Source organism: Rhipicephalus sanguineus, chromosome 1 (genome assembly GCF_013339695.2).
Source record: "Rhipicephalus sanguineus isolate Rsan-2018 chromosome 1, BIME_Rsan_1.4, whole genome shotgun sequence".
Classification (NCBI taxonomy): Eukaryota; Metazoa; Arthropoda; class Arachnida; order Ixodida; family Ixodidae; genus Rhipicephalus; species Rhipicephalus sanguineus.
Window position 1 is genome coordinate 20,250,818 of NC_051176.1, and position 25,815 is coordinate 20,276,632.

Here is a 25,815-nt window from a genome sequence, read left to right on the forward strand (position 1 = left end):
TCCATCACAATGTGGCTGCCAAGTTCGATGCAGTAGGGTCAAACTTGAAAGCTTCTGCTACATTTGTGACATAGCACCACTCAGGCCACCAAGTCGAAACAAAACTACCAAACCATGGTCACTAGCAATGCGATGATAGATTGTGTTCACATATTTTTGGAAGCATGCATGCAGCCTACACACAGAGTCAAGGCAAAACTGATATTCTTTGTGGCTGTGCACAAAACCTAGGATGCAAAATCATGGATAACCAACACGAAGTTTTGAAGGCATGCGAGAAAAACAAAAATTCTGTTTGCTACAGCTGCTGCTGAGAAATGCTGCCTTATATAGCGAGCATCCATTTTTTGGAAGCATGTGTGGCCTATGCACACCAAGTCAAAACAAAGCTACTGTTTGCCATAACCTTGAGAAAACTTATGTTTTCACCTCCTTCTGTCTGTATTCATTGTGCTGTACTAGCAGTTTCCTAGAACAGCTGCACATGAAGCCTATATCACTAACAACATGATAAGAGATAACAACCATGCATTTGCAAAGGCAAGAAGCCATAGCACTATGATCAAAAGCAAGATTACTGTTTACCGTAACCTTGATAAAACTTGTCTCCCTCCGTCTCTGTGTTTGTTGTGATTTACTAGAAATTTCCTGGAACAGCTGCATATGAATCCTTTATCACTAACAATGCCATAACAGACAGCAACCATGCAGTTGCAAAGGCAAGCAGTCATAGAACTATGAGCAAAAGCAAAATTACTCTTTGCCGTAACCTTGATGAAACTTCTCTCCCTCCGTCTCTGTGTTTGTTGTGCTTTACTAGAAATTTCCTGGAACAGCTGCAGATGAATCCTTTATCACTAACAATGTCATAACAGACAGCAACCATGCAGTTGCAAAGGCAAGCAGTCATAGCACTATGAGCAAAAGCAAAATTACTCTTTGCCGTAACCTTGATAAAACTTGTCTCCCTCAGTCTCTGTGTTTGTTGTGCTTTACTAGAAATTTCCTGGAACAGCTGCATATGAATCCTTTATCACTAACAATGCCATAACAGACAGCAACCATGCAGTTGCAAAGGCAAGCAGTCGTAGCACTATGAGCAAAAGCAAAATTACTCTTTGCCGTAACCTTGATGAAACTTCTCTCCCTCCGTCTCTGTGTTTGTTGTGCTTTACTAGAAATTTCCTGGAACAGCTGCATATGAATCCTTTATCACTAACAATGCCATAACAGACAGCAACCATGCAGTTGCAAAGGCAAGCAGTCATAGAACTATGAGCAAAAGCAAAATTACTCTTTGCCGTAACCTTGATGAAACTTCTCTCCCTCCGTCTCTGTGTTTGTTGTGCTTTACTAGAAATTTCCTGGAACAGCTGCAGATGAATCCTTTATCACTAACAATGTCATAACAGACAGCAACCATGCAGTTGCAAAGGCAAGCAGTCATAGCACTATGAGCAAAAGCAAAATTACTCTTTGCCGTAACCTTGATAAAACTTGTCTCCCTCAGTCTCTGTGTTTGTTGTGCTTTACTAGAAATTTCCTGGAACAGCTGCATATGAATCCTTTATCACTAACAATGCCATAACAGACAGCAACCATGCAGTTGCAAAGGCAAGCAGCCATAGCACTATGAGCAATAGCAAAACTGCTGTTTGCTACTAAGCACAGCAGACTGATGTCGTCCCGACAGCATTCAGGCATGGATAGTCTTAGTTCTGCTTGCGAAATGGTGTAGTCGTAAAGAACGTCTTGACACATCACGCCCAATAGTACCATTTGTTGTGCCCTCAACACTGCATCGAGAGATTCTCCAGGTCCTGCATGACGATGCATCTGCTGGTCACCTCGGCTACTCATGCACACTCCCGAGGACTCAGGAGTATTAACTTCGACGTTGCCCATTACGTCAGAACATGCCAGGACTGTCAGCGATGAAAGACACCGCCGACAAAGCCAGCAGGATTTTTACTACTGATTGAGCCACCTTACCAACCATACCAGTGGAATGGGATGGACTTATTGGGACCTTTTCCGCTGTCAACGCCAGATAACAAGTGAATTGTCATGGCTACAGACTACCTCAGCTGTTATGCCGAAGCGAAAACCCTGCCCAAAGGTAGTGCTAACGAGGTAGCCAACTTTTTCGTAGACAACATCCCACTGCAGCATGGTACTCCAGAAGTCCTTATCACTGACAAAGCGATATCTTTTAAGGCACACCTAACTCAAGCCATCCTGTGATACAGCGATCATCACAAGACCTACAACCTAGAGATGAATGGCCTGACAGAATGCCTGAATAAAACCATGGCCAAGACATTGACCATGTTGGTTGACGTCGAACACAAGAAGTGGGGCACCATCCTTTCATATGTAACTTTCGGTTACAACACGGCCATGCAAGAAACAATGCACATGGCGCAGTTCAAGCTGGTCTACGGAAGTAGTCTGGAAACGATTGATGCCATGCTGCAGACGGTCACCAATGAAGAAAATGTGGATGTCACCACCTACCTTCAACAAATCGATGAAGCAAGACAACTCACCCATCTGCACATCAAAACCCAGCAGGCTACAGACAGCCATCATTACAACATTTGACGGCACTCTGTGGAATACCAGCCCAGTGACCGTGTTTGGGCTTGGATGCTGATACACTGACATGGACTCAACGAAAAATTTCTTCGCCAGTACTTTGGACCTTACAGGGTACTTCAACGTCTCAGCATACTAGACTACGACGTTGTCCCCTCAAGCATCAGGAACTCTCAGCAGCAGTGGGCATGCCCCGAGGTCGTGCATGCGGTGCACCTTAAGCCGTTCTATGCGTGCTAGTGAAATTTTAGAACTTTATTTGCCACTTGTTTCTTTCCCTATATGTACATGAATAAGTGTTTTTTTTTTGCTGTTGTGTTTTCTTGCAGCATCGTGACCCTTTCTCAGGAGGAGGCATTGAAATATGCGCTTATTTCTGCATTAGGTGATAGTGCTGCACCAACAGAAAACTGTTACCAACACTCGGTGCAGTCTGCGTCACAATGTTTATGAAACTTCGACACTGTTATACAGTCGAACGAACTTATAACGATCCCACATATAACGATCTATCGGTTATAACGACCATATTTGGGTGCACTTACGATTTTCGTATGCTAACCTTTGAAGCTGCGTCCAGATATAGCGAACATTTTTCAAAGCCTCCTACTTTTACAACGAAGACTTCAGACGTAGTCGCGGTAAAAATATGGCGCATACGAAGCGAAAAAAAGTTAAAGCATGCCTTCTAAAGCGTGATCAGGGGCATGCGCTTGCACGTGCCCCGCTCCCGTTTACTTGCGATTAAGATACCCAGATCGGCGAGCACAGCACGCAGATTTCGGACGCTGCGAGCGAGGTCGCTCACTTTCCAGGCGTTTCTTCAGTGGTAGAATGGCAATGAGGAAAAAAAAAAAAATAGTAGGCAGCATGAAGCCTTGCGGTCAGCTTTCGCACGGTGACCTTTCCTGACGCCGTTCTCTGTAGCCTGCGATGAATCAAACAATGCCTTGGAACGCAAGAAGGCATAAGTGCAAGAAGTGATAACCGCGATAACTTTCCATCGCAAAAAGGTTCACTGCGTCCCTAAACTCGTCGATGCCACAATGTGCTGCAAAAAGTCGTCCGTCTTTTTGGTAACGGCAGAGTACGATCGGTGATTACGACTTCCGCGCGATTGCGGCGATGCCTTCGCGGATAAGCATCAGAAAAGAGCGAAGGCGAGGTGGTGGCCGTCGATAAACGTGCCGTTATGCCGACAACCTTATCACAGTCATCTGTAGCAGGGGCGTAGCCAGAAACTTTTTTCGGGGTGGGGGAGGGGGGGGAGGGGGGGGTTCAACCATACTTAATGTATGTTCGTGCGTGCGTTTGTATGTGTGCGTGTATATATACGCAAGCAAAACTGAAAAATTTCGGGGGGGTTTGAACCCCCCCCCCGGCTACGCCCCTGATCTGTGGATATCTGCGCGGCTGCGCGTGTGGCGTACACCGTACACTGCGGATTGACGGCGGTACGAGCGCGCCATGCTTAGCCATGCTGCCGTTCGCAAGTTTGCCGCCGCCGCGTCGTGCGAGACCGCTTTAAAGTGCGCGTCGCTTTGTAGAAACGAAAGTAGCTCGCTGTTGTTGAGCGGCGCGGGCACCGAGAAACGTCGATGCACTGACAGCGAGCGTATACTGCGTGTTTGACTAGGTGACAACTGAAGTGCGCCGCGCATCGTCGTGCAGGGCCGCGAGAGCATCGTGGAGACGTAGTGCGCGTTGCTTGGAAAATGCTTGTTTTCGCCGCGTTGACCGAAGAGGCTAGTCGCCGCATCCGTGTACGATCCGGAGTGAAGCAAGCACGAAGAACGTACAAACGCGCGTACGGCATACAGCAAGCGGCCCGGCAGTGACTCCGCGACCCGAGTAGGTAACCCGCTGCACGCAACTAGCCAGGGACGATCGGCTGCATGTCGCGGTACCGCGCTTCGGTGAAGGTGTCAGCTAATTGCAAAGGCGGTTAATTCACTCGTGAGCACGCAGCGGGCGTTGCTTCACGACGCGAAAAGGCTTAGCTTGTCACCGAAGGGGTTGTTAGCCCTTTAATAAAAGTGCACAAAGGAAAAAAAAAACGGCTTGGCCGCAAAGCGCACGTTTTTAAGGGCGAGTCCATATACAACGAACTACTGATATAACGACCACTTTTCGCGACACTTTCGAGTTCGTTATAAACGGGTTCGACTGCAGACGGTTTTGATAGGATTGTGCGCACGACACGATTAGTTTAGTATATTCTGGAGTTAACGCAAGCCCCAGTGATAACGCTAAAATTTTCTATCATTCATGCATAAAAGATGACGCGTCCCGCCGATGGTCAGATTACAGACGGCTGACGACTGTGATCGCTGCTATCAGTGTACAGATTGCATTGCTTGTACTTTGAGTTCATTAGTTTTCTGAGCACAAGTTCACCCAATACAGAGTTTCATCTCTACCAGCTTGAGTGCTGCCCTCTTCACCATCACCACCATATGTGACAATATGCCAACATACAATATGCTTTGCATCAAAATAACTTTGCCCAAATTTCAGTCATTATTTTCATTTCTCCTCTTTAATTTAGATCAACATGAATAGCTTTGCCAAAACCTTCCTAATGATTGCAATATGTTAGCTTGAAAACAAAATGCTGTTGTCAAAAGAGGTACAAAAAAGGTATAAAAAAAATGTACAGAAACGAGACAACAGGGCTTGGCAAATAATGAAAATTGAAAAAACAAATAATGACTGCAAACTGCCACAAAGCTGCTAACCAAACAGGATTGACTCCACTTTAAGACTGCATGGTGTCTGTGGCCCCACATAAAATTATGCAAGCATAGAATGAACATTAAAGGGACCGACAACTGCCCAGAACATGAAATGAGATCAGTCCACTGATGGAAAGATTGTCGCATTGACTCAAACCAACCCTGTTTTTTTTTTGTGAGAGATGGATTTATATTTTTATTTCTTAATTGAAAGTTAGAAAAATGACTGTGGCGCCTCAGGTGGCAAAAACATAAATGATCCGATGAAACCGGCCACGTCACCGTTGACTGCTGTACGCGGTCGACGATTTGTTTGTTAGTATTGAAATATTGTTCATTTCTTTATATTAAAAAGTATTACTCCATAAAAATGTACATATAGGCCTGCGTTAGTAGTATGCATTAAAGTGGCGCTGCCTTCGCATGATGTAATGATCCCATGCTTGTCAGCGCGTTTTGAGTAACTTTTCAGCGTGCTCATGCAACCGTGCGCGCAGTTTCCAGGTCACTAAGATTTTGGGGCGACATAGTTTTGCTACCTAAACTTCGTCTTAGAAATAACGCGCGCTGCTACTCAGCGCGGCCCCGCATATGCGTAGTGACATTTCTGATGACTTGGCTTGGCTCGTGCATCAAGAGAGTAACGACGCCGGGACAGAGAACATGCTGGGACAAGCCACTCATGACACAGGCGCAGGCAACCTTGGACACATGCACACACAACGCGGTACAGATAGCGATTCGTTGGGCAAGTTGGTGATCCATAATGTTACTAACAGCGCAAAAAAGGACGAAGGACCAGGAAGAATCACAGACAAAAGCGCTTGTCTGTGATTCTTCCTAGTCCTTCGTCCATTTTTGCGCTGTTAGTAACATCGCGGTAACAGGGAAGGTGTATAATGCCACATCATCGTATTGTAACAGCTTGTTATTTTCAAAAATAGTTGAAAAGCTCTAAATAAAGGTGGTTAAGCATAGTTAAAGGAACTCCTGTGAAAGCAGAACAACGATAGCTTTCACAAATCGCGAGACGGGTTGGCGGCATCGCGATCAATTCTCAGCGTTGCTGGAGGAAAGCTCCGTCCGTGTTTAGAGCCTTCATATCGAAAAATACTGCTTGTAAAATAACTACGTGCTTTTGGGATTAACTACTGCAGCTACAAACACTGCGAAGGGTGAGCTTTCTGGTGTGCCATAAAAAAATGGGTCGAGAAAAATCAGTTGTTGTTTCCTTTAACCTCTTCACTACCGAACAAAGATGTAGGCAAAAAAAAGATATGCAGTTTCCAAAATCTTATTTCATGTGGTTCCACAAATTAAAAAGAAGAAACACTGTGACAAAAATTTTATTTTCAAATTTTAAAGGGTAAGAATGGGTGTCCACAAAAAAAAGGGTGTCCACAAACGGGGACATTAGTTGAAAGTATGGCAAAAAACACCACCGATAAATGCGACTTCTCGCTTTCCAGTGCTTCAAATATTTTTAAAATGATTCCCAAAGACCAACAGCATAATTTTTGCTCACACTACTTTGTATGAAAAAAAAAATGCAAAAATTTAAGCACTTAGGCCTAAGCAGGCACACACTGTGCGATCTGCACACCAGCTGCTAAGCTGCTGCTCACTCTTGAGTATGGGTAAAGGACACTCAGGCCGACAAAGGTGCGAGTTTTCAATGGCACAGAGCAGTGTTTGCTGTTGTGTAATTTGCTTAAAGGGGTCATGAAACGTTTTCCGAAAATTTTCAACTACGTGTGTATTTGGAATCCTGGCCATCCATTCAATAATATACCTGGACTCGTTTCATCGTCCCAGTTGATTTGATAGCTAAAAAAGCACAATTTCGATTTCCCAGCGCGTGTTCCCCTCAACTCTGTAGCTCATGGCATCCTAATCAGCCAATCAAAAGTCTCTGTCATCGACAAAACATGGCGACGCAGCAAGGCCTGCTGAGCCATAGTTGACTGAGGTTCGGAGCATCATACTGTTTCGAGTGCCGCGCCGTAATGACATCACGCGCACAAACCTTGCTGACCATCCGACCTTCCCAAGCAGCAGTGTCATATGCCGATGTTTCCACGCTGCAGCATAGTATGTTAGAACTACGGTGAAGAAATATGAGAGATCTCGCAACGGCGGCACTTCACCATGCTAAGAACGCGTTGACTACTTGCATGCGTTTCGACCAACCTCCGAGGGGTGGCGCTGTATGTTTGGGCCTAGAGTTACTGCAACTCTAGGGATGACCATCGTACACGCATGTCGCATGCAGTTGCGAGTACTTCTGTGCTTTCTGGTGGTGCACGCGTGTTGCTTTCGCATGGTTTCTTGCGGCATGAATAGCTTTGTGAACCTGAGATGGGCAAAATATGTTCTGTACTGCGCTGCAGGACTGTGCACAAGTCATGTTGGAAGAAGTACTTATTATTTTCGGCCTCGAAAGATGACAAAAGACTGGGTACACGACGTGCTAATACACGCGAAGATGATTTGATTGCTACAGGCTCCTTAAGCATTGCTTAGTGGCGCTGCTACTCTTGACAGGCAGCGCCATCTCTGGCAGAAAGATAGAAACTGGGGGCAAACAACGCGCGCTTTCCCTTCTCTCCAATGCGTTGCCGCTCACTTCCATGCACGTGCAGAGCTCTCATGGTGCACTTGTGGGCCTGTGATGACAGTGGTGCGCGTTAGGTGTATGTTTGAAGAGTGCGTGACGTGAAAAGAAGACTGAAGGCACGTGCGGGATTCCCTATACAAAACGACGACGTCGAGGACCGTGGCGCGTAAGAGCGCGGGGCGCAAGAGGGAAAATAAAAAGTAAACAAGAACCAATGCGGTAAAAACACGGAGCTACCCGAAGCCAATGGATGATCACCACGCAGTTCCTCAGCGCCAATCAAAAGGAAACAAGTGTGCCTGAGGTCGAGGAAAGCCTGGAAGACAAGAGAGTTGGCAGTTCGAGGTGAACGGGACAGCAAGATGGTAGCCGGGCGCTGAAGACGGGCAGTCGGATTACGGACCCGAGCCTTCAGGACTTCACCCGGCCGGAACCTTCAGACCGCGGCGTCCAGGGAGGGCGAACTTCAACGGTTCGTCCGTTCGAGAGCAAGGCCTGCTGATCCCGGTGCAGGCAAAGCAACGGCAGTTGGGCTACGGGCCCGAGTCTTGCATCGAGCCGCCTCATCGGGCTAATCTTGGCTTCGCCATGCATCAACGAGCATCGACCGTCCCCTCGTCAACCCCAGGCAGACCCGTCAACTCTACGGTCCTCCAGCCAAGCCTGCGCTAGTGGGTGAGACCAGACTAACATTCTTCCCCGCTCTGCTGTTCAACCGCGCCGGAACTATACCGCTTAACTTAAAACTTTGAACTTGTGCTTTGTTTGTGATTAAGAAAGTTTTGCCGTGTGTAGTGAACTTTTTGTTCAGTGTTTAGTGTTTTGTAGATTTTTTCCCCTCTCTAATGGTTTATTAAAGTTTTTTTGTGTGTGTTTAAACCAACGGCTTCGTCCCTGACAAAGCTCTCCGACGCTCACGTCGTAAAAAGAGCTGTCGAAAACAGAAAAAGAAAGAACCTGCATCACAAATTGGCGTCCGCAGCGACAGGACGAAGCCGTTTGTTTTTCATTTTGGGTTTCGGACGCGGTTTAAATCATGATGAACATGCGGGAGCTAATGGCGTTAGCGGAACGTATGGGGATTGAAGGGGCGGAGTTCAAAGCTTGGTACGATGAGAAGGAGGCACAAGCGCGAGAGGAACGGGCTGCGGAATGCGAAGCTAAGAAGAAACAACTCGAACTGGAGACACGTGCCAAGAAGGAGCAGCTGGAAATGGAGAACCAGAACTTGCTATTGCGTCTCAAAGTCGCCGAAGCTGAGGGTAACCGTGTAGAGACAAGAACGGGTGACCAAGCGCAGGGATCGAGTGTTCCATGCATTGTGAATCCTCACAATTTTATACCGGGATTTAATGAAAACCGGGACGACTTGGACGGCTACTTAAAGAGGTTCGAGAGAGTCGCCACCGGTCAAGAATGGCCTAGAGACAAATGGGCCACGGCTCTAAGTTTATGCTTGAGCGGAGAAGCCTTAAAGGTGTTTGGAAGGCTGTCACCAGAGGATTCCCTCAACTATGATAAAGCCAAGTTGGCGTTGCTTCAACGTTTCCGTTTTACGGCAGAAGGCTACCGGGAAAAGTTCCGACAAAGCAAGCCACAGGACGGTGAAACGGGCAAGCAGTACGCAACTAGGCTACTGAGTTTTTTTGATCGTTGGGTCGAAATGTCCAAGACCGAGAAGGAATATTCGGCTCTTCGTAACTTAATAGTTACGGAACAGTTATTAAGCAACTGTCATCAATGGTTGGCGCTATTCTTGCGTGAAAAGACCTACAGCAAGCTGGAGGACCTGGCAGAGGCCTCCGACAATTTTTTGGAAGCTCAGAGGCAACCCAACTTGCTAGTATTCCGTGAAAAAACGGAGAGCAAGAACAACACAGAAAAAATGGGAAGTTCATCTGAGAGAAGTTCAGTGCACTGTTTTGTATGTGGCAAGATGGGTCACAGGGCGTCGGAATGCCGATCGAAGCTCAAGCAACCTTTTTGCGGATATTGCCACAAGACAGGGCATGATAACAAGACCTGCTCAAAGAAGAACAGACCAGTCAACAAGACCTCATGCCTTTTGTCCGCCAGAAGAGTCCGCAAGGGAACATAACCATACGCTGGATAAGCAGGAGGACCTAGCTGGCGCGGTGAAAATTCACCCGAAGTTCGCAACCCACCAGATGCCCGTGTTACAGGGTAGAATCTTCGGCCAGACTGTCTCAGTATTGCGAGATACGGGTAGGAACACGCTGGTGGTGCGTCGTTCTTTGGTACCCGATGAAGCTCTGACGGGTACTACCACTACGCTGTTCTTAGCCGATGGCAGCAGCACCACCGTTCCTGAGGCAGAGGTGGAGATTCATTCGCCTTATTTTTCTGGTACATCTATCGTCAAATGCATGATAAAACCTCTGTATGACATTATCGTCGGAAACGTACCAGGTTCACGAGAAGTCCATGACCCCGATCAGAAGTGGGAAGAAAGAAGTATGGGGAGACCCAACTCCAAATGTATCGCAAGTGGAAAAGAAACAGAGGGAGAAGGCGGTTTTCCAGAATCCTTGGTTGTCGGTGTAAAAAGCAGAGAGCAACGACTGGCCTCTTCCAAGAGCGATGTATGCGCCTTGAAAATGACCAGAAAGGATCTTGGCGCCGCCCAAAAGGAGGACAAGACCTTAGATTGTTGCAGGAACAAAGTAGGTCAAGTACTACAAGGAAGATCAGAGTCCTACTCGTTCCAAATAGAAAAGGGGGTGCTATACCGCTATTTCCGGCTACCTTCTGGTAAAATGATCCAACAAGTAGTAGTGCCACAAAGATTGCGTGGACAAGTGCTTACTTTGGCGCACGAAACCTTGATGTCGGGGCACCAAGGAATAAAGAGAACAATTGATCGTGTTCTACAATCCTTTTATTGGCCGGGAGTCCAAGAGGCAGTGAGAAGATACGTGCGCTCTTGCGACACATGCCAGCGAACATATCCCAAGAGCAAAGTGGGCAAGGCACCTCTCGGTCGCATGCCGTTGATAGACACACCATTCGAAAGAGTGGCAGTGGATATCATCGGTCCCTTAAAGCCAATATCACATATGGGTAACCGCTATATATTGACATTAGTGGACTTCGCCACTAGATATCCCGATGTGATAGCTCTGCCATCCATCGATTCGGCCACAGTAGCCGAGGGATTGATAGAGATGTTTTCTAGAATTGGGTTCCCACGTGAAGTACTGTGCGATCAAGCATCATGCTTCACATCAGAGCTAATGAGAGAAGTCAATGACTTGTTGGCGATCAAGCATCTCAGCTCCACTCCCTATCACCCCATATGTAATGGGTTAGTGGAGCGGTTTAATGGCACACTGAAGCAAATGTTACGTAAATTGTGCCAAGAGGAACCTAAGTCATGGGACCGGTTATTAGCACCCCTCTTGTTTGCGTATCGGGAAGTCCCGCAAGCCAGTCTGGGATTTTCGCCTTTCGAGCTGATCTACGGTAGACATGTTCGGGGTCCTCTTAGTCTGTTGAAGGAGTTATGTACCGGAGACCACCAAAGCGAAGAGGTAAAGACAACATATGGATATGTCTTGGATCTCAGAGATCGACTGGAAAAAACATCACAGTTGGCGCAAGAGAACCTGTCACGAGCTAAAGTAACTAAAAAAAAATACTACGACCGGGAAAGTCGAATACGTCGGCTAAAGGTTGGAGACCGCGCTCTTATACTACTTCCCACGACGGAAAACAAACTGCTAATGCATTGGAAGGGGCCCTTCATGGTCACAGGAAAGAAAGGCAACTTCGACTACTGGCTGGACATGGGACATACGACTAAGCTGTTTCATATTAATATGCTAAAACGCTACGAAGAGCGTCCTCAACAAATATCCCCTCAGTCAGCATCTTTCATTGTAGTGGAGGAGGAGGAGACGGACACACCTGTGCCTACTTTCATGTCTACAGAGGGCTTGGGTACCGAAGCAATCAAGCTTGGTCCTAACCTTCGGGAAAGTCAGCTAGAAGTTCTCGAGCTCCTAGCCACCCACAAAGACGTCTTTTCCGAAGTGCCTGGAAAGACAAACTTGTTAGAGTGCCGTCTCCAACTGACGTCTGATCCCATCAACACTCAGCAATATCCGCTACCTTTCGCAATGAAAGAGATAGTCGAGAAAGAAGTAGAAGAAATGCTGCGGCTCGGGGTGATTGAAAAGTCTGACTCGCCATACAACTCGCCATTGGTGTTGGTGAAGAAGCCAGATAAGAGTTATCGTGCCTGCACTGACTTTCGTCGCATCAATGATGTGTTAATCTCTGACGCAGAACCCATTCCAAGAACGGATATATTGTTTACTGAGATTGGCACCAGAAAATTTTTTTCCAAGTTTGACCTTACTAAAGGCTATTGGCAGGTGCCCATGGACAAAGAGTCACGGCTGAAAACTGCATTCTCCACTCAATCCGGACATTACCATTTCCTCTATATGCCGTTCGGTATCAAAACAGCGTCCGCAGTGTTTACTCGGCTAATGAGACGTCTCCTTCAGGGCATGCCAAACGTCGTTCATTATATCGATGATGTTCTCGTCGCTACGACAACTTGGGAGGAACATATCCAAACCTTACATAGCCTGTTGAATAGGATCCGAGAGGCTGGACTAACAATCAAGCCCCAGAAGTCGGAGGTTGGAATGACGTCGATAGTTTTCCTGGGTCATCGACTGGGAGATGGAACAATTCAACCGCTAGAGGATACAATTGCAAAGATTGCAAAAGCCCCACGACCCGCTACGAAGTAACAACTGCGCTCTTTTCTCGGCTTGACAGGATACTATTGCGATCTAATACCTCACTACGCAAAGAAGGCTCAGCCTCTGACAGAAATGACAAAGAAAAGGGAGAATAACAAGATCTGTTGGAATAGCCAAAGAGAGGAAGCGTTCGAAACACTCAAACATGCCATGGCGTCTGGACCCATTTTAAAGGCTCCGGATCTCAAACGTGGATTTATACTCCGCAGTGACGCTTCCGATTCTTGCATCGGTGCAGTCCTTATGCAAGAACACGATGGTGTTTTGCACCCAGTATCATACGCCAGTCGTCAACTACTTCCCCGAGAACAGAACTACTCGGCCATCGAGCGGGAGTGCCTCGCGTTAGTTTGGGCTGTGGAGAAGTTCCACATATTCTTATATGGAACATCTTTCACAGTTCAAACAGATCACCAACCACTGCAGTATTTATCTCGGGCGAAGCACCTCAACAGCAGAGTACTGCGATGGAGTTTAGCCCTGCAAGAATACACCTTTCGCATAGAACATATTAAGGGATCTGAGAACGTTGGGGCCGACTATATGAGTAGACTGCAGTGACTATCCCCGTATGTTCCTGTTGTAAGATTATGTCTGTGTTATAGAGTTCTATTGATGTTATACTACTGTTATTGCACCATTTTTTCGTTATGCTTAGTGTCAATGCTCGATCGTTGGTCGTTTAGTGCTACGTGTTGTGCTCCTCATTGTTTCGACGTGAGACGTGCCAAAGAACAAAGTGTGTGGTGTTTAGAGTGCTTACAGGTGATAGCTTATGTGTTTCGCGCACCGAGCAACAGTTTTTCGAACGGAAAAACTTCTTGAAAAGGGGGCCATTGTGATGACAGTGGTGCGCGTTAGGTGTATGTTTGAAGAGTGCGCGACGGGAAAAGAAGACTGAAGGCACGTGCGGGATTCCCTATACAAAAGTGACGACGTCGAGGACCGTGGCGCGTAAGAGCGCGGGGCGCAAGAAGGAAAATAAAAAGTAAACAAGAACCAATGCGGTAAAAACACGGAGCTACCCGAAGCCAATGGATGATCACCACGCAGTTCCTCAGCGCCAATCAAAAGGAAACAAGTGTGCCTGAGGTCGAGGAAAGCCTGAAAGACAAGAGAGTTGGCAGTTCGAGGTGAACGGGACAGCAAGACAGTAGCCAGGCGCTGAAGACGGGCAGTCGGGTTACGGACCCGAGCCTTCAGGACTTCACCCGGCCGGAACCTTCGGACCACGGCGTCCAGGGAGGGCGAACTTCAACGGTTCGTCCGTTCGAGAGCAAGGCCTGCTGATCCCGGTGCAGGCAAAGCAACGGCAGTTGGGCTACGGGCCCGAGTCTTGCATCGAGCCGCCTCATCGGGCTAATCTTGGCTTCGCCATGCATCAACGAGCATCGACCGTCCCCTCGTCAACCCCAGGCAGACCCGTCAACTCTACGGTCCTCCAGCCAAGCCTGCGCTAGTGGGTGAGACCAGACTAACATTCTTCCCCGCTCTGCTGTTCAACCGCGCCGGAACTATACCGCTTAACTTAAAACTTTGAACTTGTGCTTTGTTTGTGATTAAGAAAGTTTTGCCGTGTGTAGTGAACTTTTTGTTCAGTGTTTAGTGTTTTGTAGATTTTTTCCCCTCTCTAATGGTTTATTAAAGTTTTTTTGTGTGTGTTTAAACCAACGGCTTCGTCCCTGACAAAGCTCTCCGACGCTCACGTCGTAAAAAGAGCTGTCGAAAACAGAAAAAGAAAGAACCTGCATCACAGGGCCTCACAATGTACCGCTTGCAGTGCGGCTTCAAAACGATCTTCAAGCTGGATAGGCAGTTCCGAAAAGCGAACTTGATAAAAGGAGAAAGGCTTGCATCAATCACGTTTACGGTGAAGAGCAGATGATCGATGACAACGACGCCCGACTCAAAGCAAAATGCATTTCCACAGTCGCGATTACACCGTGTAGGACGTATACCTCGAGGTAAGTCTCATTCTGTCATCTTAAAGATGCGTAATGGTCCACATGCACTCCGAAATGAATCCGTACACGCTATCGATGTTCTGCGGTGTGGACTACGAATCATATGATTGTTGTTTTGATATGGCATGCTTGCAGGAGCAGCCGTGTACTTTCGTGAACAAACGTTTCCGGCATGCATAGAAAAGAAATTATACGGCCATGGCACTTTTTCCTGAGAAGGTTATTGTCAAGTCATTCGTGCCGCTGGAGCATCACCTGCCAATCAAAATGCGAGGCAGCTAGCTGCGCTTTAACCACTGTGAAGCAAGTTGAACTGCTCGCCTCATTTTTTCGGCTCTTCGTCATGCTTGCACTCTCTTTTTATGAGGATACGACTTGACAGGCGTATCAAACCTGCTGCGCGAATGCGGCTAGAAAATCGCACAAAGTCAGAAGGTGGCTACTGCAAGGTGGCAATTGGAAAACATGTATTAAGTGCCAGTTATATTTAGCGGATTTAATACATATCGCCCTAATAAAGTGAAAAAACAAAGCAAACCAGCAGAATGATGTCCAAGTTTGCTGAAAATGTACAGACGTCTGTTCCGGCGTGATTAAAGCAGCCTTCCCGACGCGTAAATTGCAGGCGCCGAACTTTTGACAATGTACCGAGTTCAGTTCAATTCAACCAACTGTGCAACGCTAACGGTATAACGCGAGTGTGAACGTTCAACAATGACGGGTAGGTCTCACGAATACAGGGAATCTAAACACAAAGTTGTTTCACTTACAACCGTAACTGGACATTCACAATGCGAGAAGACAGCAAGTAATCATTACTGTAGTCGTTGCGTGCATGCGCCGCATTACGTATTGATTCAGGTAGTAGAAAAGAACGAAAGAAATGAACTGAGACAGCCAAAACAGGAGGAAAGCTAGGACATACTTGATTCTCCTTACTGTGGTGATCCACGCTTGTCGCCTTTATTTCTCGTGCGACACGCCCGGGAACCGATATAGTTTCACACGTGAATCGCGTGCCTTGGTGTTGTGTGCACTGTCGTGGCAGGCCACGACACAGCAATGCTTCGGACCTTGCTTCCGCTTCTGCGGGGTCGCTTCTGCCACCGCGAAAATGCAGCTTCTCAGAGCAAGCCTCTCGGTTCAGTGTGCCAAGCTGTCGGCACAGCACCCTAGTCCCCCACACCGTCTGAGGAACGCGCGCGCACACGTGTTCCCGCTGCCGACAAACAGGCTGAGTCAGCTGCGCCTGCCCCCAGTTTCGCCAGAGCTTCTCTTCAGAGCCGCAGCGCGGCACTGTCGTCACGCCGTAAACATGAGTTTAGGTTCCCTATACAAAATTACAAAACGAACATTCACTGCATTTGCCCATATGTATCACCCTGCACCAAAGTGGCCTAGAGTCACTAGAAAAATTTCAGAGTATCGCATCTGTTTTCCGCGCGCCGCCGCCGACGTGATTGGCTTACTCGCATCACGTGACCTCTCGCCGCCATATTCCTTCCAAGCGCTTTGGGTGCAGGCGTGTTGAATGCAGAGCGCGGCTGGACATTTAGCAGTACAACGGTCCCTAGAAGTACTTCGTCGCTTTTTTAAACGCGTCATGCAGGTGCCAGAGATTAGCTCACTAGTAACCGAACGTTGCTCGTGAGCTACTCCGGGAATTTCGTATATTTTTCCATTCCGTGTGGGAAACATTAACGTCAAAGAGCATCGTTGTACGTGGCTGCATAGTTGGCCGCGGAATGAATTCGCCCCCCTCGAAGAACACTCCTTTCTGCAGTGAAGTACACAAACTTTGCTGGAAAAGCTCTCATGCAACAGCATACTTCACCTTTTCGGTTCGCTATATTCAGCGATATTGAAAACTACATACTACATACCTTTCTATTTGCTCGGCTGTTTATATCTCGATCTGTTGAACAGATTGTGCATGCATTTCGAGTTACAAGCGTGTCACGCACGAGAGCGAAATCGAAGACCTATTAAAATAATAACTGTTTACTGTATACCTTGAAGGCAATTGTCGCATGATCATTTGCCACTGCGCGAAACTGATGCGTGGAACTCTGTTGATAAACTTGGTATACGGCAATGTTATTAAGCGTATTTTTTTCAAAAAAAAAAGTGACTAACGCTGCATTGCGCCGAGCGTGCACTTACAATACTGTTTAGTGGGTGAGAAATGGCCACAGCAAAAAAAAAAAAAAAAAAAAAAAAAAACCAAACAAACAAAAACAAATCGGCTTATCCTACCACGCATTGAGGGAATCGATTTCATGCGAGCCCTAGATCTATATACATACTGTGTTGTAGTAGCATGCACGTTAAAAATTTTCGGTATGTGCTATTTCTGATCAAAATAACATAAAGCACTGTGCCGAGGAAGTTTTAACAAGAGTGCCTCACGAAAAAAAAATGTTCAAATTAAAAGCAGTGCAGAAACCGAACCCTAGCTGTTTACGCGCTGGCAACGCCAAAAAAAAAAGAAAAAACTTTGTCGGAACACAGCAAAATGTTTGCAAATGCACTGCAATGTTGGGAATATTAAGGAGACAAAAAATAGGAAATGAAACAACTAAGTAGTGACGTCAATCATTTTTGATGGCCTATTTTCTACGTATCTGTTAGGAAATGACAACGTATTCGCAAAATAAGGTGCACCTTACCTACCGCACGCCGATTCGCCCGTGCGTTCGGCTGCTGGCGTTCCGAACCGAGACAAATACTTCACGCACAACTTCCACTTACCGTACACACACCACTTCTATTACAGATAACACCTAGCTGAACAGCTAGCATGGTGCGCAAGTAAGGTGTGCGTCAGCGATCAGTCGAAGGACGCAATGCTGAATGTTCTCGATGTTCGATAATGTTCTCGAATGCGCTATGAAGTGAACCTGAACATCGATTGCAAAGCTAGAGCAAGCAGTCAGCATTCACCAAGTGTCGAAGTAAATGGCATCTCACACGGTCATTATGCTAATGCAACTATGTCTACAGCTCCGGACCTTGCGAACACACCCGGCCGTGAAACAAAAAGAGACCAATGAAGCCACGAAGAGAGTTCGCGAGCACATGGCAACATTCGCCGCACGTTTCATTAGCTACACCGCTTACCGCGCAGTCGATTCATGACTGTCGATGACTTGAAATCACTTCTGATATCCTTTTGAAGAAACACACAAACACATATTCCAGTTACGCCGAGCGTAACATGGCATCGAGGCGAAAAGATCGGTCCCTTCTCAACACACGCTACCAACGCGCCGGACGGTCCGGAAGGGAAATGGTCGCCGCCGCCCAATGTTGCCCGCGTGCAGCCTACCTTTGCGGTACTCTGAAATTTTCCAGTGACTCTAAAGTGGCCCAGACGAGCGCGCCATCTGTCAGAAACTGCTAGAAGCTGTTGCAGGTTCCATTCAGACACATCTCATATTCCTCCAAAGGGGTTAGAATGCAGTCAGCTTTTGGACTTTGAGCACTACTGTGAGCTAAAATATTGCTGTATTATTTTATTACTTCCTAGCTTTCATATAAATATTATTTTACAGCAAGCAAAGGTTAACGATATGTTTACGATTTCAAATGTCTTTAGATGACGTCACCTGATTAGTGCCTATGGCGTCCGGCGGTGCCGCATTGTCATTTTAGGAGCACGAGAATTCTAGGATTTAAATGGCCGTTATTAAATATAAATTGAATATTTAGGAATCGGCATGCCTGATGCTTATGAACAAGTTAAATTAAAACCGGGCACCTTCATTTTCTTTTCACGACCCCTTTAAGAAGTCATGTCCACGAACATGGATGCAGGTAGCAAAGAGCATTTCAGAAAATGCTTTAAAAGGACTTGATAATAAAAAAGAAGCTACAAATGCTGACGAAGAAGCTGCATGAGGCTATGACTCACCTCACCAGTGATGCAGAGGTTGTACCTGTCAGGGAGACTGTGGTCACTCAGTGACTCGTCCAGAGGAGTCCGTTCAGCTTCGTCTATGCTCACCCATTCCCACCCTGCAACATTCAAAATCATGACCAGATTACTCCAACAGTCAAGGGGCTGTTTATGTACTTTGTATTCCATGTATTTATAATTAGTGATAAAAAGCACGAGGCATTTGACCAATTCTAGAACTGTCACCACAGAGGAGTGTTCTCATTTCAAAAATTATTTTGCATACAGTGGCGTATCAACTTGTTTGCGAGTGGGGAGGGGGCAAGCCTCCCTCCCTCTGCCGGCCACAAGTGTGTATATATACACAGGGTGTTTTTTTAGGCAATACAAACTTTTTATAAAAGTTCCATGACAGTCAGGCTCCTGTCGTTTTCGCACATGAACTCTATGTCGAGGCGGAAATACTTCCACGCAGCTAAAATTATGTTGACACGATTAATTAACAAGAACTTGTTAATTCACTTTAAATTATTGACTTGAGCACAGTTGTTTATATTAGGAAGTTGTAGTGCATGATAATTTACGGCATACCCATTTTCTAGAAATCACGAAAGTTGCATGCAGTTCGAGATATTCATCATTGAATTTCAAGGGCGAAATCGAAACTGATCGCGCCTGGTGCACATGAAGCACGGCCAAACACCGGAACAACACGTGACAGGGAAGTGACGAAATTTAAATGAAGGCGCGCCAAACCAGAATCTGGTCAGAAAAATCGGCAAGCCTTCTGAAATGCACAATAGACAGCTTAATGTTTGCGTGCGATGGGTGATGTTTATCCGTTTTTTTCTTAAAAGAGGCGCAAAAAACTTTTTCGCCAGCCTGCAAGAAGAATTTAAGAAGAGAAGTTCAGCGCAAAACAGCCAGTGCGCCAGTGCTTGTCTCTTTTTGCTTTCAGCTTTCCGTATATCAGCATTTTTTTCAGCTTTCCGTATATCATTTCTTGCCTTGTTTGCTCCAAGTCCAAATAGTGTTTCTAGCGCATTGTTATTAGTATATTATTATTATTGTTACCTTTTCAACAACACACTTTCTTTAAAAAAAAAAGAGAATTCGTGGTATTAGAGGTGTGGCACATTCTTTATAATCATCGTACTTCTATTTGCAAAATTGAAAAATCAGTGTATATTTGCTGGTGCAATGCTCAGATGAAAAACCGATTCAATGTGGAGTTTTATTTCCCGTACAAATTGTATACCTGTACATGGGATTAACCTGAATGATACTGTGTTTTATAAAACGTTCACTGTTGTGAAAGAGGCATGGTGCTATAGCTATTACACCAATCACACACTTTTGAAGCAATGCGTGATTTCATTGGTGGTCAATAATTATGCACAAAAACAATATGTTTAAAATTAGTAAAAAATTGTCGATTATAAAAAAGTACGTTGACAGATGTGGGCATAGGGCGGCAAACTCACTGCAATAATATAGAAACTTGAGCGAGTTGGTACATCTTCATCATGCGTAAAGTGCATCGCGCACGGGAAACGATGGACAAAAGACAAGAAGCAAACAACACTAGTCTTGTTTGCTTCTTCTTTTTCGTCTGTAGTTTCCCGTGTGCGATGCACTTTACGCATGGCAAACTCACTCATGAGTCGACTCACTCAGGCCCACTCAGACTCAAATCAGGCCGTGAGTCTGAGTTTGAGTGAGCCCGTGTGAGTAACATGCTGGTGAGTTTGAGTCCGAGTGAATCCGGTTGAGGAAAGCTTTGGTGAGTCTTAGTCCGTGTAAGCCCTAAGGGCAAAATATATTTCTTGACTGAGTCCGAGTGAACTCCACCTTTTATTGCCAACCTATGGCCTATCTACTCATCTTCAGCCTTAAGTCAGATCACGTTTATGATCACATCTAATTACGCCTACTCACACATACTCCAGTGCACTGGCGTTGATACGCCAGTTCACTATTTATTGATCAGAGGCGTAAGTTTTGATCCCCACCCCCCGCAATTTTTTTTTCACAGGAACTTTTTGATAAAAATTATCTCGTGCGAGTCATCTCTTTCAATAAAAATAATGTTACTGGATTGCAACCACTGATAACTCGCACTTGAAGGTACGATATCACAAGGCATCAAATAGAGCACCGATTATACAAGATATTGGTGTTAAAGAACATTGACACCAGGGCCGAAAAAGCTAATTATATGCAAACGAACTCATGAGTCGACTCATTCAGACTCACTCAGGCTCAGATCAAGCCGCGAGTTTGAGTGTGAGTGAGTCCAAGTGAGTAGTATTTTGGCGAGTTTGAGTCCGAGTGAGTCCAGCTGATGAAAACTTTAGTGAGTCTGAGTCCGACTGAGCCCTAAGGGCAAAATATATTCCATGAGTGAGTCTGAGTGAGCTCCACATTTTTTGACGACCTATGGATGTAGGCCACCCTTAAAGGGACTGTATTTTTTTGTTATTGTGAAAATGAGAAGATTGTCACATCGGCGGTAACGAGCATGCTTTGTCCAATAAAAAATAATCATATTTTTAATTTGGCTCTGAAGGTCGTGAATGTATGCACCCAACAGCAATGTGGTTCAATCTATCGGTAGGAGCAAAAAACTCTCGTAGGTAGGCTTATTTTGTTGAAAACAAATATGTATAACTTAAAATTGTATTTTATGCACTTTTGACAGCTCTCCTATGCGTCAGAGAGTAATGTATGCTTTCTTTTCTCACGCATTCAAAGAGGCACCCGGTGGCGATGCGTTCGCATGCCTGCCTACGGCGGAGAAACGCGAACCACGTGAGCATGGCGTCCGGTGCCGCTCACAAGAAAAAGAAAAACCGTCTAGGACGGTTTGCGCCCGTCCTGTCCACTTCCCTTCGTCCTTGTTCTTTTGCGCAACCCTACACTATGTGTTCCTTCACCTGTGCACCAACTAGCCCAAATGAGAGCTTTACAGGACAAAGAGCAGCGCGACTGACTTGAGGGAATTTCGAACCACGCCTGTGAGTCCTCATACGTAAATTGCATGCCAGTATTCACAAAGGTTCTACATTGAAGAAGATTTTGCCTTCAGGTTCCACTTCACCAAGGCGTCAGTGCTGGCTGTCATGTTGCATATGCAACACGGGACACCTAAACATAACTGAAAAACAGCAGGGGCCTTCTGTTCTTCTGTGAAGCAAGTCTCATGTTCATTCCAGTTGCACATTTGGCATGAGTGGGACCACTACAGTTCGTTTCACAATGCCGGCATACCAGTGTTGCTGGAACAGAGCAACATTTCTGCTCGACTGAAGTGCTTTTTCAGGCTGACTAAACAAAGCTGGAGAGACTGTGGTAATAACACTTTATTTGAGTTTGCATACTTTAAACGACCACTACGGTATTTGCTTTATTATTAAAACGTAATGAAGCCCACAAAAACTGCATGTGGTGCCAGTTTTCGACTTTCACCGGCACTACAATTATCATCGCATCCACCAATCAGTGTTGGGGGCATCCCTACACTAATAGAAGAAGACCAAACGCAGATAGAAAAATTCTGTTAAAAAAATTTCTACTGACTTTCATTTTCATTTCTACTCAAAGAAACCACTGCAAGGTTGGACACTTCTGACGGTACGCTTTGTATTGCGATACAAAACAAAAAAGCGATGAAGCACGGTAGACGGTCCCTAAGATTTCTATGTAGAATACAAAGCTTTTTGGGAGAGAGTACCTATCATATGGTTCAAGTGTTCAACCCAAGACGTGTTCTGTAAGGTCGAAACAATACCTGAATTGACAGCCGGGCTAGTTGGTCTTGATTCATCTTGAACTGACTTGTACAGTGCAAAATGCAGCTCGGACTGCAAAGAAGTGCACACGCACATGCTGACTCACAACTGAGCTTATTGCATACTATATAAATGCAAGGGAAATTGATTAACAAGTAAAAAGAGAGAACACAAAAGGTTCCCCAATGTGGCTTGTGCATGATTAAGAGGAACTCGATCTCCTTATCGCTTAAGGAGACGGTTGACTGGTGCACTTTGTACTGTTTTTGTTAATGTGGTAGATCTCTATGATGACTTTTTTGTTCATGTCTCTGTGTCTGCCTATCACTGCATCATAAACAGTGGCTTGCACTGATGCTTCGTGCATGTGCTACCAGGTGTGACAATGGATAATTATTTTCGTATTTTCTCTGGTGCTCTCATAATCTCACAATGACATACTTTCAAGTTTGCCTGATATAAGTATCTTCGAATGGGAGAGGGCTCTGGTAGACTACATAAACGCGTACATCTTCGTGTTTATGATGTATGCCATGGATCCTCAATGAGAATCATGCGCTGTCCACGTGTCACAAACGAGCGCGGGCGCTTTCAAACAGCAGCGAGATAAAACGGCGCGAGCCGCTTGCCCAAGAAGCGCGAACGACAAAAAAAACAAGCATCAAAAGACGCCGATGCGCCGCATCCTCCTCGCCCACTAGCAGTCTCAGATCGAAAGCCTGGAAGTTTCTAGAGGGAAGGGGTGACGCATCACTGAGCGACGCCGCCGCGATTCGAACCTACGAGAAAGCTCTCACCCTTTCCCTAGCTTTGGCTGTGCTACACGCCGGAGAACACTCCCGACGCTTCTAGAATCCTGGGGAGAGGATATAAAAGTGTGCGACGACGATCAGTCAGGAGTCAGGAGTGAGTGAGTCAGTCGGCCCGGATATGGTGAAGTAAGCCGAGTGTGGCTCCGTCAGCCAAAGAAGACGTGTTTATGACGGTGTGCGGTCAGTCGATCATCGATCTGGAAGAATCGAATGACGACGTCGTGTGAGCCGTGAAAAGTTACGTCGACGGAAGGGATAACAACAGACACCACTGGAGTTGGTGTGAGTGTTTCCTAGAAGAGAATCATTCAAGTACCGTCCAAGAATTGTGGACTGGATACGCCGTTGTATATTCAGGACTTTAACTGTTCTTGATTAGTTGTAATGCATGAGAGTGCATTTCTGGCGTGTGATCTGTTTGTTTAGTTCCCATTGTGTTAACACCATCTGAGTTATATTGTGAAGTTGTAACTGGTACCAGCCGAGTGTGCATGTGTTTTGATGTTGTACTGCCTTAACTGAGAACATATTTCGTTGTGTTATCAACTCTCGGCCCTGACTCGGTCTTTGGACCACAACCGGCGTTCACTGGCGCACCAAAAGGACTCATGAGTCGACTCACTCAGGCCCACTCAGACTCAAATCAGGCCGTGAGTCTGAGTTTGAGTGAGCCCGTGTGAGTAACATGCTGGTGAGTTTGAGTCCGAGTGAATCCGGTTGAGGAAAGCTTTGGTGAGTCTGCGCTTTCATGGTGCATTTCGGGGGGCCAATACGTCTGCCCTGGGAATCCGCCCGGCGATTGCCAACCCGATTAGCGGGATTAGTGACACCATGTGTGCTTCTGTGCAGTCCGAGTTGTATTTTGCACTGCACAAGTCAACTCAAGACGAAACAATACCACCTTAGTTTCAGCACCATAACTTTTGATTAACACAAATTCTACCAATCAGAGCCTTAGCTTTTTTTACTACTAAGTTTGTATTTAAATTCCCCACAAAAGATATGCAGCTACCATCTGCACGGATTATAAATTTAGCATTGTTATCAATGCTTGCAATCTCGTCGGTGAAAATTATAAGCAGAAAAATCCCAAAATGCATCCCCAGGGAACACCATACTTATTCTGTTTTTCACCTGAGCATTCCATCTGCAAACTTTACAGTCTAAGTTCAGTGCTGTAAAGAGAATTAGTATGAAAAAATCGGTATGCTTCTAATATTTTAAATTGTCACTTTTTAAAAGCAAAGTGATTCACAGAAGCCTTTATAAGCCGAGTGCCAATGCTTTACTGTAAGAGCCCTGGAATGTTTCAAGGAAGTTCAGATGATTTATATTTAAGAAAACCTAATTGAGCGGGTTGCATGGATAAGGTTATGAATGACTACGAACTCGTCTTTTTTTGGCCCTCCTACTTTTGACAGCTTGGGCCGGGGAGGCGGAGGGAAAAGAGGGGAACTGGACAGTGTAAGCTCTCATTATTTTGAAAACACGTGGCGATTATAATGTTAAACTACCTCGCATTGCTTTCTTCCATACAGGTCGATAGCTTTTTTATGACTGGTCGAAATTTTCCGGGTCACGACAATAGTACCTGCTCGTAACGCGACGTGACAAATGCCGCAAAATTAACAATCATGCAATGACCACTTATGCACGACTATGCAAAAAATATGAGAATAAATTATTTTCAATATGGCGTATTGTTGGCCATTGGTTGTTCGCTATTTGTCAGAAAGTTTTGGTGTGCCATAAAATCACCTGCATTTTACACGATGTCACAAATCTGCGAAAACTCACGGCTAAAATGACATGTGCACACTAAACGGTGCACTATTATGTTGAACAATACTTAAACATTTTTTGAAATAGCTGGGAAGTGTCTCTTATGAACATAGTTTAAGAAAGCTGCCCGCCAATCACACTGGCAGTGGCTACTTATAGCAACTGGCGATATTGATTCATATGCGTATAATAAATATTTCCAGGTGTAGTATAACTATATTGGCCTCCGTACAACGATAATGACCTCTTCGTGCACGTATACAACTCTCTGCGAACTCATCCTTGCTGAGAGAGAGGGAAAGAGAGAAATTAACAAAAATTAGAAGCAGGCACAAGCCTTTGAAGGTGGGCAGTCTTCTTAGTCCAGAAAACCATGGACCCTAACCATCTCCCTGGTCCGGTTGATCAAGTTTCGGGGCAAGCATGAAATCAGCTTGTCAATGTACTCGAGTCCACTGCCTTATTTATTGCCCTGTTGCAAGCCGCCGTGATCACTGCAAGCTCCCTGAGTGTTTTAGTTTGGCTCGGCCCAACTAAAACACTCAACAATTCTGCACACTCATCAACTCACAGCAGCTTGGATATGGAGCAGCGGCAATGCTTTTTGTTTTCGAAGAAAGCAAATAAATTTCCTGAAACAGGAAGAGCATTTGATCGGCCCATAAAACGTTTACTGGTTCTTGCCCGTTTTGCGTTACTGATGATGCCAATTTCAGGCCAGGCAGAACAAGATCAGGACAGGCAGAACAAGCATGACAGCTTTAATGTTATAGAGCCCTTGCTCAGTGGCAGCCTCCTCTGCAATGCTGGCGCGCAATTGGG

General features: G+C 45.8%; 1 protein-coding gene across 1 annotated transcript in view; it reads right to left on the minus strand.

Moving 5' to 3' along the window:
- Nucleotides 1-25,815, minus strand: part of LOC119389803 (endoplasmic reticulum transmembrane helix translocase) — a 554,079-nt gene that overhangs the window by 116,197 nt on the left and 412,067 nt on the right. The window contains exon 16 of the mRNA XM_037657194.1: nt 18,624-18,727. Coding sequence (XP_037513122.1) covers nt 18,624-18,727 — 104 coding nt within the window. The remainder of the gene's footprint in view (nt 1-18,623; nt 18,728-25,815) is intronic.